At 41.9% G+C, this 15,162-nt stretch overlaps 1 protein-coding gene across 1 annotated transcript in view; it reads right to left on the bottom strand.

Moving 5' to 3' along the window:
• EPB41L5 (erythrocyte membrane protein band 4.1 like 5) overlaps window positions 1-15,162 on the bottom strand; it is a 214,491-nt gene that overhangs the window by 76,888 nt on the left and 122,441 nt on the right. The window contains exon 17 of the mRNA XM_023556079.2: window positions 2,497-2,654. Coding sequence (XP_023411847.2) covers window positions 2,497-2,654 — 158 coding nt within the window. The remainder of the gene's footprint in view (window positions 1-2,496; window positions 2,655-15,162) is intronic.

Here is a 15,162-nt window from a genome sequence, read left to right as displayed (position 1 = left end):
AGGCTCTATCATCTGCACTGAAAATCTGTTGTTTAGTGTAGCCCCCTTCATCAATTATCTTAGCTAGATCTTCTGGACGTGGCTGTGGCAGCATGCTTGTCCGTTTTCCCACATCTGTCTATTCTGTGATAGTCTCTGGACTTGGGCAGACGTGGCTGTGGCAGCATGCTTCTCCATTTTCCCACGTCAGTCTATTCTGTAATATTCTCTGGACTCAGACAGACGTGGCTGGGGCAGCGTGCTTGTCTGTTTTCCCGTGTCTGCCTATTTTGTGATGTTCTCTGGACTTGGGCAGACGTGGCTGTGGCAGCGTGCTTGTCCATTTTCCCACGTCTGTCTATCCTGTGATATTCTCTGGACTCAGGCAGACATAGCTCTGGCAGCATGCTCGTCCAGTTCTCAACTTCTGTCTTTCTGAATATATGTCAAATAAAACTTTCTTTTTGCTTTACTAAGCTTTGTGATTTTTTTTCCCCTACAACACACTTTTACATTATGGAAATGACTTCTTTCCTTAAACCTCATGAACCAACCTCTGCTAGCTTCGAACTTTTCTTCTGCAGCTTCTTTGCCTCTCTCAGCTTTCACAGAATTGAAGAGATTTAGGGCCTTGATCTGGATTAGGCTTTGGCTTAAGGGAATGTTGTGCCCAGTTTGATCTGCCATCCAGACCACTAAAACTTTCTCCATATCAGCAATGAGGCTGTTTCAAGTTCTTCTCATTTGTGTGTTCACTGGAATAGCACTTTAAATTTTCTTCCAGGACTTTTCCTTTGCATTCATAACTGGGCTAACTGTTTGGTGCAAGAGGCCTAGCTTTCAGCCTATGTCGGCTTTCGATACGCCTTCCTCGCTAAACTTAGTAGTTTCTGGTTTTTGATTTAAAGTGAAAGACGAGCGACTCTTTCTTTCACTTGGACACTTAGAGGCCATTGTAGGGTCATTAAGTGGCCTAGTTTCAGTATTGTTTTGTCTCAGGGAACAGGGAAGCCCGAGGCCAGGGGAGAGACAGGGAATGCACAGTTGGCGGAGCAGTCAGAACAAACACAACATTCTTAGGTTCACTGCCTTAAGCGGGCGCGGTTCGTGGCGCCCAAAACGATTACAACAGTAACATCCACGATGACCAATCACAGAGCAATAACAGATATAATAATAATGAAAAAGTTTGGAATACTGTGAGAATTAATAAAATGTGACAAAGAGACACGAAGTGAGCATGTGCTGTTGGAAAAATGGCTCCAACAGGCTTGCTCAATGGAGGGCTGCCACAAACCTTCAATTTGTAAAAAATGCAGTATCTGCGAAGCGCAATAAAGTGAAGCACAATAAAACAAAGTATGCCTGTAGTGACAGAGAGTACGCATGCCTCACAAGAGGCGGAGCTCAGCAGGGCAGGAACACCAAAACTGGAAACTAACCAGAAGACAGTATTACAAAGAAAGGAAATGAGGAATAGAAACGGAGGATGTTTTCTTAATCCAATAACTGCCTTAAAAAATTAAATTAGAACATTACTCTGAAATCACCAATGTAATAAATCAAAGTTAATTTTTGTTGCCCTGACCTCAGACTCACAAGCACAGTTTAAATGCAGTACATGTCAGTGCAAACCACCACCATGTGCCAGAGCACTTGTTTAACCATTATTTGTAGTGGTTACTTAGCCAACAACAAAAAAATAAACTTTGAATGTCAATTAGCAGTTGCACTTCAGTATATTCTATTAACCAGAAGCACTGTGAAACTTTTCACTAACATTTTTATTTCTATATCACTAAACACAGTGCTGTATTCTACACTCTCAGAGACAATAGTCCGCACTGGCAATTTCCCACGGGTTGGTCAGAAATGGTGTCTGATTTTAGCCTACCTTAGCAATTAAACTGCCAATAGCCACATAAATAGAAGCTGTTTTTAAATGACACCAGCATGACACTGAAATTCAATAGGAAACTCCTTTAAAGATAAAAGTTATATTTTAAGATCAAGCCGAATACATAAAAATTTTCAACGTGAAATTTTCTTTTCCTTTTAAACTTCTGCTAAACTTTTAACCTTTTAAAATTTAAGGAAAGCAACATTATTTTTGGATTATTTATTTTTGTGGGTCTGAGCAAAAACTACCCTCATTAATAACAAAATATTTTCTAGGAACTAACAGAACCCCAAACACTGAATCCTATGCTGCCCCAGAAAACCTTCAAGGAAACTTTTTTCCTTAATTTTCACTCAAGAAACAAAATAAAAGTAAAGTTTGAAAACGCATGTTTAATGACTTATAAAAGTTAAAACGCTTAATTGCCTCAGTTATGTTATCCTTAATATTTCAATGTACCCCTAAACCAGAAAGAAACAGAAGGCATAACTGTTCCAAATTAAATTTAAGAATTCAACTACTGCATAAAATATTCTTGAAGGAACTGATGTAAACATCTCATTTCAAAGGAAGATAAAAAGAAGACACCACTGATCTAATACAGAATGTTCACTTACTCCCACATTCACGTTCCTCTAATCCAGTTTGCATGGTTGTAACGTTAATTTCAGCTGGTGCTTGAGATGGTTCCATGGTGTCATGTGCTCCAATTACATCATCAATGGTTGTTTCCGGCAAGTCTGGGCTATCTAGCAAATCAATATTCAGAGGCAGGCTGTAAAGGTAATAGAAAACTTATTTGGAGTAAGAAATTTATCATAAAAAGAGTTTAAAATACTAGCAAAAATCTTTGTTGGAAAAAACATTTATGGAAGAGTCTGTATCCCAGCTGGTCTGATTCATGTCAAAAACCTCTGTCAATACCAAAAAGGAGGGCAGCACAAAGAAAAATCCCTGGAGGTCTGCAGAGGGTCCACCTCAAGTACTCAGTAGAGGACTCATCGGTGCATGTGTGTGAGGAAACTCTCTGAAAAAAAAAAAAATTTTTTTTTTTTACTCTCTGAGGCTGGGGAAAAAAACCACAGAGAGGATGAGAAGGAACCAGTGGTACTCATTTTGGGGCAAGACCAGGTCCTGTTTCCACAGAAAGACTAAAAATGTAATTCACAGGGCATTGTGTAGAATGTCCAGGAAGGTTTCACCTCAGTAGTGGGAAATGACTATCTCTAGACTGAGTACGCGCCAGACACACCTAACAAATCATAAATGCTACACCTGAAAGGATCAAACTGCTTTCGATTAACTGCATCCTAAAACAAAGCTCAAGGGGATTTGTAGAAAAACATCTAGCACCCAACAAGGTAAAATTCACAACGTCAGGCAACCACTCAAAGATTAAAAGGAATACAAAGAGGCAGAAAAAGACAACTCATACTGAACAGAATAATGAATCAATTGAAACTGACCCAGATTAAATATTTCCAGAAACAGGCCTGGTTTTTTCCAAATTTATGAAGACTATAAATCCACAGATCTAAGAATCCCAACAAACTTCAAGCCCAAGAAACGTAAGAAAACTACACCAAGGCACATCATAATAAAACTGCTTAAAACCAGTGATAAACAGAAAATCTTAATTGAATAAGGGCACTGAGTTTCTGTTAACGGTAAAATAAAAATGACAACAGATTTTCTCATCAGAAACAATGTAAGCTAGAAGATAATGAAACAACATCTTGAAATTATTGAAAGAAAAACTATCAACCAAAATTTCATATCCAGAAAATAGCTTTCAAAATTAAGGGCAATGTAGGCGCACACGCAAGAGAAATGAAAACACGTTCACACAAAAACTTGTACGTAAATGTTCATAGCAGCATTATTCATGGTAGTCCAAACATGGCAACAACCCAAATGTCCACCAAATGATGAATGGACAAATAAAATGCAGTGTATCCATACAGCGGAGTATTACTTGGCCATAAAAAACAATGAAATCAGGGGAATTACATGAGTTTTGCATGTTACTCCATCATCCTGGCTACAACGTAAATAAGAGACTAGAGGGGGTCAGGATGGTGGCTGCTGTGAACAACACAGGAATCTGGCCATCGACCGTGATCCCCTTCCTCTACTCCTCGTTCAATCAATAATAAAATCCTATCAATTCTACAGGAGCCCTGGTGGTGCAGTGGGTAAGCACTCAGCTGCTAATCGAAAATCAGTGGTTCAAACCCACCAGCTGCTCCACAGGGGAAAAGTGTGGCAATCTGCTACGAGCTATAACTCTACATCCTGAATACTTCTCAAAGACATCCATTTAGCTTTCTCTCCACCAATACCACCCTAGTTCTGGTCTCCATCATCTCTCCCCAAATTACTGTGCAAACTCAAACCAAACCTGCTGCCCTTCAGTCGATTCTAACTCACAGCGACCCTACAGGACCAAACAGAACCGCCCCATAGGGTTTCCAAGGCTGTAAATCTTTACAGAATCAGACTTAACAAAGAATTACTAATATGACCAAAAAAAAAAAAAACCCATTCCATACTGGATTTTAACTACAAGTATACCCAAACCAAAAAACAAACCCGCCGCTGTCAAGGTGATTCCTAGCAACCCTATAGGACACAGCAGAACGGCCTCATAGGGTTTCCAAGGTATAGGGGTTAGGATTTATAACACATATTTTGCGGGACACAAGTCAATACATGACATTCACTCTTTGGCCTCCCGAAATTCATGTCCTTTCCACGTATAAAACACATTTAACCCATCACATCATCCCAAAAGTCTTAACTCCAAGTCCAAAATCTCATTTTCTGAATCATCTACACGCCTGTTAATAAGGCAGTATTAGTACAGGATGTGTTTCTGATCGGGGGTGGGCACTGAATTTATGTTAATTTTGACAGACTATTTTGAAAAAGGATAGTCATAATGGTGGCACAACATGAAAAATGTTAAAATCATTGTATATGTGGAAGTGCGATGGCGAATGTTTTGCTGCCTACATTATCTCACACACACACACAAAAAGCACTGTATTTTTCATGCTGGAAGCAGGCCAAGACAGTGAACCTGTCACCAGGTAGTTGGCTGATGATTAGGGAATGGTACCGTACAGGGTGTCTGTTGCTCAGCAGTGGCTGTAGCCACGGTGGCCTTAGTGCGTGGAAGTCAATCTTACTGAGCCATGTATAACCTCTATCCCTGCCACCGTGGCCACTCTGCTCATGAGGCACTGGGCCATGTCAGAGGTAGCTAAGAAGGGAGGCTAAGTGGTATCCACAGAAGGAGCCATCCTATCCACTTATTAAAATCCTTCTCTGCTGAGGTCACCTTTTAGTGAACGTTCACATAGGGCATAAATATCTTGTTTTTTTTCCCAGAGAGGTCTAGTCACATATCTCATACTCAGACTGCCTTGTTACCAATACCCAATAATGCCCCTCTCAAGTCCCTGACCATCTAGCCAAACCAAGTGGCCACTACCCAGTCAATATACATTCATACATCTGGCCATTTCTCCTTCCAAGAAAAATGAACCACCAGGTACACTGGGAGAATTTCCCTTCACCACTGTCCTCAGGGATGTCCCAGACAGGAGCCACTGTCTATATTCAGGTGGTAATTGCGTATCAGCAGAACCACTTGTAAATTAGGCCTGAGTTTTCTCTTGCTCAGAAAACTTCATCGTAGGGAACTCCTCATGAGGCCACAGGTAAGGAATGAAAGAGAAAATAATGTATTAGGAGTGGGAACCATGGACATTTGGGCACTCCCTCGTTTATTTATTTTCTTAGACATCTAAGTGCTGCTATAACAGAAATACCACAAGTGGATTGCTTTAACAAAGAGAAATTTATTCTCTCACAGTCTAGTAGGCTACAAGCACAAATTTAGGGCACCGGCTCCAGGGGAAGGCTTTTTCTCTCTGTCGGCCCTGGAGGAAGGTCCTTGTCATCAGTCTTCCCTTGGTCTGGGAGCACCTCGGTGAAGGAACCTCAGATTCAAAGGACACACTCTACTCCTGGCACTGCTTTCTTGGTGGAATGAGGTTCCATGTCTCTCTGCTCGCTTCTCTATCTCAAAAGAGATTGGCTTAAGACACTATCTAATCTTGTAGATCTCATCAATGTAACTGCCGCTAATCCATCTCATTACATTATAGTCATAGGATTTACAACACAGGAAATCATGTCAGATGACAAAATGGTAGACAATCACGTAATACTGGGAATCATAACCTAGCCAAGTTAACAGATGTTTTGGGGGGTACAAGTCAACCCATGACATGTATCTTACTTGTGCTTTCAGGGCCTGTTCAAACCCAATCTGATGTATACCACTACATATGATGATAGAAGTGCTGCTGTGCTCATCTAGCTTTAAGACTTAGGGGGTCGGACACCATCCAATTCATAACAGGTAACTCTAGTCACATGCTAATGTGGTTGTTCACAGTTTCAAGCATTCAGTCTTTATTAAGGCCCCAGTAGCAAGCCAAAGCCTGTTCTCAAAAGGAAATTAGTTATCCACAGAGGGTGAGAGGGGTTTGCTCTAAAACCCTAACGGTCTGGATTCACCCACTTGGGTCTGCCAGAAGCTCCAAGCACCACTGGATCTGCTGGATTATATGGTACAAGTGGAGCAGCTTGCACAGCAGCCTGCATCTATTGCAGAGCCTTCTCTTGTTCTAGGCTCCACTCAAAACCAGCAGTTTTTTTGTATACCGGCAGTACATGGTCCAGAGTACCACAAGCAAAATGTTGCCTCCCAAGTCCAAAGAGGCCCACTAGGTGTTACGCCTTTTTTCTTGGTTGTAGGAGGGGACAGACTCAACAACTCATCCTTCACCTTAAAAGGGATATCTCAACATGCCCCATACCACTGGACCTCTATAAATTTCAGAGGTTGAAGGCCCTGAATTTTTGCTCTATTTATATACAACGCTCTTACACTCAAATGTCTTACCAAGAAGTCTAGAGCAGTGGCCACTTCTTGCTCACTAGGTCCAATCAACACAATGTTACCAATGTAATGGGAAAGGCAATCAAGGTCCCTGTGGACTAAATTATGACATAGGGCTTGAGAACTGATATTTCCCTGAGGAAGGACAGTGCATGTGCATTGCTGGCCTTGCCAGCTGAAAGCAAGTCCTTACTAACAGGTGTTGAGAAAAAAGTATCTGCCAGATCGATAGCTGCATACAGGTCTCAGGGGATGTGCTAATTTGCTCAAGCAACAAAACCACATTTGGAACAGCAGATATAACTGGAGTTACCAACTAGTTAAGGATAACCCATTGTCATTCTAGAAGATGCATTTGCTTTCTGCACAGGGCAAATACGGATGTGGTGGGAATTACCACCCCTGAATTGTTCAACTCCTTGAGTGTGGAACAAATTTTTGTAGTTGCTCCAAGAATGCAATATTATTTTTGATTTATAATTTTCTTGGGTAGATAGTTCCAGTAGCTTCTACTTGGCCTTTCCTAACATAATATTAGCTCTCACTCCACAGATTTGGGAACTAATGTGGGGACTATGTGTGTGACTGAATATATGTATTCCAAGTACACCTTCCAGAACTGGGGAAATAAACACAGGACAGAGACCCACTGTGAGATGAACCTGAGCTAAAACTCCACTGATTACCTAACCTCTATAAGCCCCTAAAAAAAAAAAACAAAAAAAAATTTTTTTTTGACTGAGGGACTACAGTGATGTTTTGTATCTAATGAAATTAGTGTCAGTCAGAGCCAGTGTCCAGTAATCACCCAAAAGTCCAATTACTTCCATTTCCCCAAGGCACAGTCACTGTGGTAAAAGGCCATAGGTCCCTTTGGTAAGGCTGGGAGGAGATTAACAGTATACATTTTTTGGTAGTATAGTGAGATCTTTCTTCAAAGATTTTCAGTCTACGGGTTCTGGGTCTTAAAACTTGCTCAAGTCTTGGAACTGATTGAGGGTCCCTGTAAAACGGTGGTAGTAGTAGCATTGGAACTTGTCTAACTTCAGGGGGGATAACGACCAGGAATAGCCCAAGGCTGAGTCCTATGACGTGGAGGTCAGACACACCTCCACTCTCCAACCTTTTTACCAACTCTGACACCAGCTATCCTGTCGACGACACTCTATATACTTCTCTACTGGGCTCGATAGTTCGTTGCTGTGGCTGCACAGAACTCGCAGACCATACTTAAAATTAAGCTGTTTAGTAAGCAAGTAACAGGGTACAACTCAGGATCAGACAGCATGTAGGCAAAGTCTGGAAGGCTCCCCCAAAGTGGAGAGCACATCCCTCCCTTCTTCAGCCCAGGACAGCTCTCTCAGCTTTTTGGCTGTTAGAGGAAGCAGGCTCTACTCTTTGCCCTACATGCCTCCTCTCAGCCCCGAGGACAGGCCTTTCTGCCTTTGGCCTAACTGCTAACTGATACAGCTCACAGCCAGTGTAGCAGTTCTGTTCAACTCTTGGCTACATTGCTAGCAGCAGGTTTCTGCCATCACCATTAACTCTGCCACAAGGCCTCTTCTGGGCCTGTTGGATGCCGGCTCTGCTGCAGGCCCCCTCCTGGGCCTCTCACTGCCCTCGGCGGTGTAGCCCTTGACCTGTGTTACAGCTCTTTTTGAAGGTTTCTTTCCTCTTCTCTCTTCCTCCTGCTTCTTTTTGCCAACCTCTGTTGGGCTGGCTTCATATATAAGCAAACTCCTTGTCAATTTCAAGGCATGATCCTCCCACCAGGACCAAAAACTGGCCAATCCCCTCTCAGTAGGCTGCAGGCACTTCAGTAGCACAGTAGGCTATAGTAACTTTATTTGCATACTCTAAATCACTTAATTTGCATGGCATATTGACCAATCCTTGCAAGGTGTGTACCAATCACAGGGCAGGCTGCAGCCCATTTGATACAAAAAGTATCAAATCACAAGCTGTTTACAGCCTACCCAGGAAATGTCAATCAATCTGGATGAAAGTAACAAATCCTCTGGGGTAGAAAACTATGGCCAAGGTAACTCCTCAGGGCTTAAAGAAAAAAAACCTCTCAAGCTGTTACTCATTTCACCACAGTCCTCAACTCCTTGTTTTGTGATTTGAGTAAGACTTCAGTTGGTTTGATCTAGAATTCTTCCATCTATACAGACAAGTCAGAATTTAGTAGACTGCCCATCTATTTCTCTTCTATGGACATCATGAGCAATGCCTTCACCTATGTTCCTTTGAATGAGACTCTTCTGATTACTGCTTTGAGCCTACATCTTATGGTAACCACATCCAACCTGTCTTTAGCAACTATGTGCTGCCACTTGGCCCCTGCCACCCCGGGATCCAATTATCCCCACTGCTACTACTACTGCTTAGCAGCAGCTCTCACTGTAACTTCTAACTTACACAGAAGAATCACCACAGGATTCTTTAAGGGATACTGGGGCTTCCCTCATAAATTTATTTCTCACAGTCATGGTGAAGGAGTGTTCTCAGACTTTCCAGGGTGGGTGAGCAAGTCTTATGCGATAAACCCACTCTAACATATCAATCTCCCTAAGCCTCTGGATACCTTCTTCTACGGTATACCAAGGCAATTCTGGCACTTCAACTTCATTTAGTGTAGGTCATCTTTAAGCCAACCAACCAAACTGTTGAAAGCCCTTCAAGCTACAATACTGAATCCAGATTCTCTGCTTAACGGTCTCATCTCAACAAATTCAGGCTGATTCCACCTTGTTTCTCACATCATTATTATTCACACCCTTAAATATCCATTCACACACACATTCCCCAGATCTATCTGTATCAACTGGAAAAATTTTACAATTATTTTGGAATGCAGCACATTTTTGTCATGGGTCACACTTTGTACTTCATCCTTTGGGGCCTGATAGGATCTGAGTCTAGAAGCAAATGGGTGGTTCTTCAAGAAAAGGACTAACCTCCTCAGAAAATGCTGGAAGGGCTGCTTCTGCTGGCAAAGAAGACTCAGCAACATTTAAGGGTTCAACGCCCCCAGTTTCATCAGGATTGGCCAGTATGTCACCATCTGAATTTTCAGGATCCCATCTGCCAGGCGCTCCTTGGAAACTATGGGGCAGTTCTACTCTAGCCTATAGGGTCGCTATGAGTTGGAATCGACTCGATGGAATTGGGTCTTTTTTTGTTCTTGTTGGGTCATTCTTTCCCAATGCCTTCAGTGCAGCTTGAACTTCTTCCTTAAGTACCATCAGTTTTTGATCATATGCTACACCTCCTGAAACGGCTGAATGTCAACCAATTCTTTAAGATGCAGCTGACCCAAGCCATGGCTTTTTTCAATCACCTCATATGCATGCAAAAGCTGGACAATGAATAAGGAAGACTGAAGAAAGCTTGATGCATTCGAATTACAGTGTTGGTGAAGAATATTGAATATACCATGGACCACCAAAAGAACAAACAAATCTGTCTTGGAACAAGTACAGCCAGAATGCTCCTTGGAAGTCAGAATGGTGAGATATTCCTTCCCAATCAATGCCCACACTTAAACAGCTCTATGAAGATGGGAATACAATTTGTGTTATAATTCAGCCACCTGCAGGATGAGACTCTGAGTTTGACTGTCACAACTCTCAGTTCTGCAGCTACAGGAGATCAGGATTTCTTGCAGGGCAGACATAGATACTTTCAGGTCATTTATGAAGAGCAAAAATTGAGAATTTGAAATGCTGAGCTCATTCTTTTCCTACTTTCTCCAGTGCAGGTAGAAGCAACCAGCTGAACTTATTCATTTGCCAAAAATGTCATAAGATATCAAATACATGATCACCCAGAACATTGCCTTTTTATAGTATCCAATGGTGATTTAATGGTGATATTTTGCATATCCCAAATACCGTATCATGCCACAGACTATCGGTTTCCAATTCATTACCGGAAATAGGATCATTAGTACCTTTATATCTAATCAGATTAGGGAACTAATTTCAGAAACCCCATTACCAATTCAGATTCTGTTCATTTAGAACCACTCGCAGAACCTAAATGTGTGTCAGTCAGGGTTCACCACAACAAAAAGGAACCAACAGGATATATACACACATTTTAAAAGGTTTATTTTAAGGAACTGGCTTATGCAATTGTGGGGGTTAGCAGCTTTGAAATCTGTAAGGCAGGTTGCAAACTCAGACAGGATTTGATGTTGCGGGCTTGAGGCGTAATTTCTTCTTCTCCTAAAGCCCTCAACTGATTGGATGAGGTCCGCCCACATTATTGAGAATAATCTCCTTTACTAAAAGTTAACCACACCTACAAAATACCTTCACAGTAACACTTAGTATTTCATTATGCTAATACACTGTAACTGGCAGAAGAAGTCCTGGAAGAAGTACAGCCAGAATGCTCTTCAGAAGTGATAACGACGAGACTTTGTCTCACGTACTTTGGACATGCTATCAGGAGAGACCAGTCCCTGGAGAAGGACATCATGCTTGGTAAAGGGTCAGTGAAAAAGAGGAAGACCCCCAATGCGATGGACTGACACAGTGGCTGCAACAACAGGCTCAAACACAGTAACAATCGTGAGGATGATGCAGGATCGGGCAGTGTTTCGTTCTATCGTACGTAGGATTGCGATGAGTCAAAACTGACTCAACAGCACCTAACAACATAGCCTAGCCATGTCAGCACACAAAACTAACCATCATAATCTTCTTTACAGAATGCCAACTCATATTTCTAAAAGTAATGACAGAATTAGAAAATCACTCCATTACAAATACCAATGTAATAATAACTGATTCAGGCAAAAAATATCCATGGATGCTGTGATGGCTAATGTTAAGTCGGCTAGGCCACGATTCTCAGTGGTTTGGTGGGCACTATGTAATCACCTTCCATTTTGTGATCTGATGTGAGCAGCCAATCAGAAGGGGAGTTTCACTGGGGGTGTGGCCTGCATCCAGCATACAGATGTTCTGGCAAAGCTCGTATTCTCTCTCTCTCAACCCTGCAATCTTCTTGTCTGACCCTGGTTCTTGGGATGTAAGCCAGCAGAGGCGTCCAGCTTATAGCCTGACCTGCAGATTTTGGATTCTCAAACCCCCATGAGCCCATGAGCCTGCAGAGGCCTCCAGCCTATCACCTGACCTGCAGATTGGTGGTTCATCAGCCCCTGCAATCACGTGAGCCAGCAGAGGTCTTCAGCCTGTTGTATGACCCATGGGTTTGGAACTTGTCAGCCCCCACAATTGTGAGACACTTCCTTCAAGTAATTTTTCTCTATATTTATTTATATACACTTCACTGGTTTTGCTCCTACAGAGAACCCAGACTAAGGCAGATACTAATACCATTGAGGAAAAAACTGTTCAGGAACAGAGCAGTCACTCAGTCTCAAAATGTCACAGTATAAATTAGAGTAGAAGTAGAAATCTGGCAGACATCACCCTTACCAAAACATTAGCAAAAACACTTAATCTGAATCTAGTTATGAAAAACAATCACACAAATCTAAGCTGAAAGGCATTCTACAAAAAAAAAAAAAAAAAAAAAGGGCATAAGCACACAAAAAATGTAAATGTTGATTCTGGGACGATGGCGGCCTAAACAGACTAACTTTTCAACACTTCCACACAAATACAAGAAATAGAAGCTTTGAGAGACTCTGAAATCAGGGAGGAGGAGAAAGCAGCAGGGAACTGAAGACAGGCAAGAGTCAAAAAAACAAATCACATACAGTAGGAAAATTGTTTCTACCACCGTCCCTGCTCCTCCCGCCAGCCAACGGGCTGCCAGCTACTGTGAACTGAGGAAGTAGCCCCAGAAAAGGAGCCTGTTTCCCCAAGCACCATGGCCCCTGCCTGTATTAAGAGACAGGATCCCAAGCTTCTGCTCTAAAATCAACAAGGCAGACCTCCCCCAGTGTCCATCTGAATTGTACTAGCATCTCCCCTACCCGGACACTGCTGGCTGCAAGCCCACTGCAAACTGCTACACAAGACCTATGCAGTGGAGTCTGCTCTCACAGACAACACTCTACCTGCTTCCCTGTGCACCTTATAGCTCAGACCTCTGAAACCAACAGGACAGATCTCCTGGGGAGTCAGTGTGGTCTGTCTGCTTCCCCTTTTGGTCAGTGCTGAGGACTGCTGACTGAGGCTGCTGTGTGCTAGGAAGTAGGCACTTTAGTGGACGGTATGCCCACAGTCAGCGTATGACAAGGCAGGCTCTGATAACAAGGCAGACTTTCCTGGAGGTCCGTTTTGAGTGTAACAACCCCTTCCCCATCCAGACATAGTCACCTGCAAGTCTGTTGTGAATTGCTACAGAAGGGCCTACAGTAGAGTCTGCTTCCACAGTCAGAATCTATCTACTTCTCTGCACACCCCATAGTTCTGGCCTCTGAAGCCAACAGGGCAAACCTCCCTGGGGGTCAATGAGAGTTAGTCTGGTCTCATTTCTGGCTGGCGCTGAGGACTGCTGCTGACTCTGATAGCAACAAGAGTGACAAAAGACATTTTACAGTGATAAAAGAGTCAATTCATCAAGAAGATATGGCAATTACATAGGCACATAAAAACAGAGTCACAACATACATTAAGCAAAAACTGACAGAACTAAAGGGAGAAACAAACAATTTAACAATTACAGCTGGAGAGGCATCAATACCCCCTTGTCAACAATGGATACAAAAACCAGACAGAAGATCAACAAGAAAATGGAAGACTTGAACAATATTACAAACCAATGAGACCTAACAGACTCAACAACAGCAGAATACACATTCTTCTCAAGTATAAATGCAAAGTTCTCTGAGGTAGACCATATCACACAGAATGGAAAAAAAAAAAATTTCAAATCATGTATGTTTTCTGTGTACCTGACAAGAAGCTTGCAATCTAAGATATATAATGAACTCAAAATTCAACAATAAAAAGACAATCAATCTTAAAAATGGGCAAAGGGTATGTATAGACATGTTTCCAAAAAGACGTAAAAATGGTTAATAAGCATATGAAAAAATACTCAGGATCACTGTTGTTGTTTTAGGTGCCATCGAGTCAGTTCTGACTCACAGCAACCCTGTGTACAACAGAACGAAACACTGCCCAGTCCTGCGTCATCCTAACAATCGTTGCTGTGCTTGAACCCGTCACTGCAGCTACTGTATCAATCCATCTCATCGAGGGTCTTCTTCTTTTTCACTGACCCTCTACCCTACCAAGCATGATGTCCTTCTCCAATGACTGTTCCCTCCTGGTAACATGTCCAAAGTATGTGAGACGAATCTTGCCATCCTCATGTCTAACGAGAGCATCCTGCTTGTATTTCTTTCAAGACAGATTTTGTTCATTCTTCTGGCAGTCCATGGTATATTCAACAGTCTTTGCCAACAACATAATTCAAAGAAATCAATTCTTCTTTGGTCTTCCTTATTCAAGGTCTAGCTTTCACATGCATATGAGGTAACTGAAAATACCATGGCTTGTTTCAGGCACACCTTAATCCTCAAAGTGACATCTTTTTAACACTTTAGAGAGGTCTTTTACAGCAGATTTCCCCACTACAACACATCACTTGATTTCCTGACTACTGCTTCCATGGGTGTTGACTGCAGATCCAAGTAAAATGAAATCCTTGACAACTTTAATCTTTTCTCCATTTATCATGATGTTGCTTATTGGTTCAGTTAAGAAGATTTTTCTTTCCTTTATGTTGAAGTGTAATCCGTACTGAAGGCTGTGGTCTTTGATCTTCATCAGTAAGTGCTTCAAGTCCTCCTTGCTTTCAGCAAACAAGGCTGTGTCATCTGTGTATCATAGGTTGTTAAGGAGTCTTCCTCCAGTCCTGATGCTGCATTCTTCTTCATCTAGTCCAGCTTCTCGGATTATTTGCTCAGCATACAGACTGAATAAGTATGGTGAAATGATATTTACAAGTATCATCAGCTCTCAGAAAAATGGAAACCAAAACCTCACACCCACCAGAATGGTTGTAATAAACAAGAGATAACAAGTGCTGACGAGGATGTGGAGACACTGGAACCCCATACACTGAAACAATTGGGAAAACAATTGAGCAGTTCCTCCAGATATTAGACGTAGAAGTGTTATTTGACTCAGAAATTTTATTCATACATTTATACTCAAGGCAATTGAGAGCTCGTGTTCACACAAAAACCTGTACACAAATCATTCACAGTAGCATTAGTCACAATAGGCAAAAAGTGGAAACCCAAATATCATCAACTGATGAAGTGATAAATAAAATGTGGTATATCACACAATGGAATACCACTCAGCCATTA

This window comes from Loxodonta africana, chromosome 6 (genome assembly GCF_030014295.1).
Source record: "Loxodonta africana isolate mLoxAfr1 chromosome 6, mLoxAfr1.hap2, whole genome shotgun sequence".
Taxonomy (NCBI): domain Eukaryota; kingdom Metazoa; phylum Chordata; class Mammalia; order Proboscidea; family Elephantidae; genus Loxodonta; species Loxodonta africana.
The sequence above is the reverse complement of the archived record's forward strand: the minus strand, read 5'-3'. Positions and strand labels throughout refer to the sequence as shown.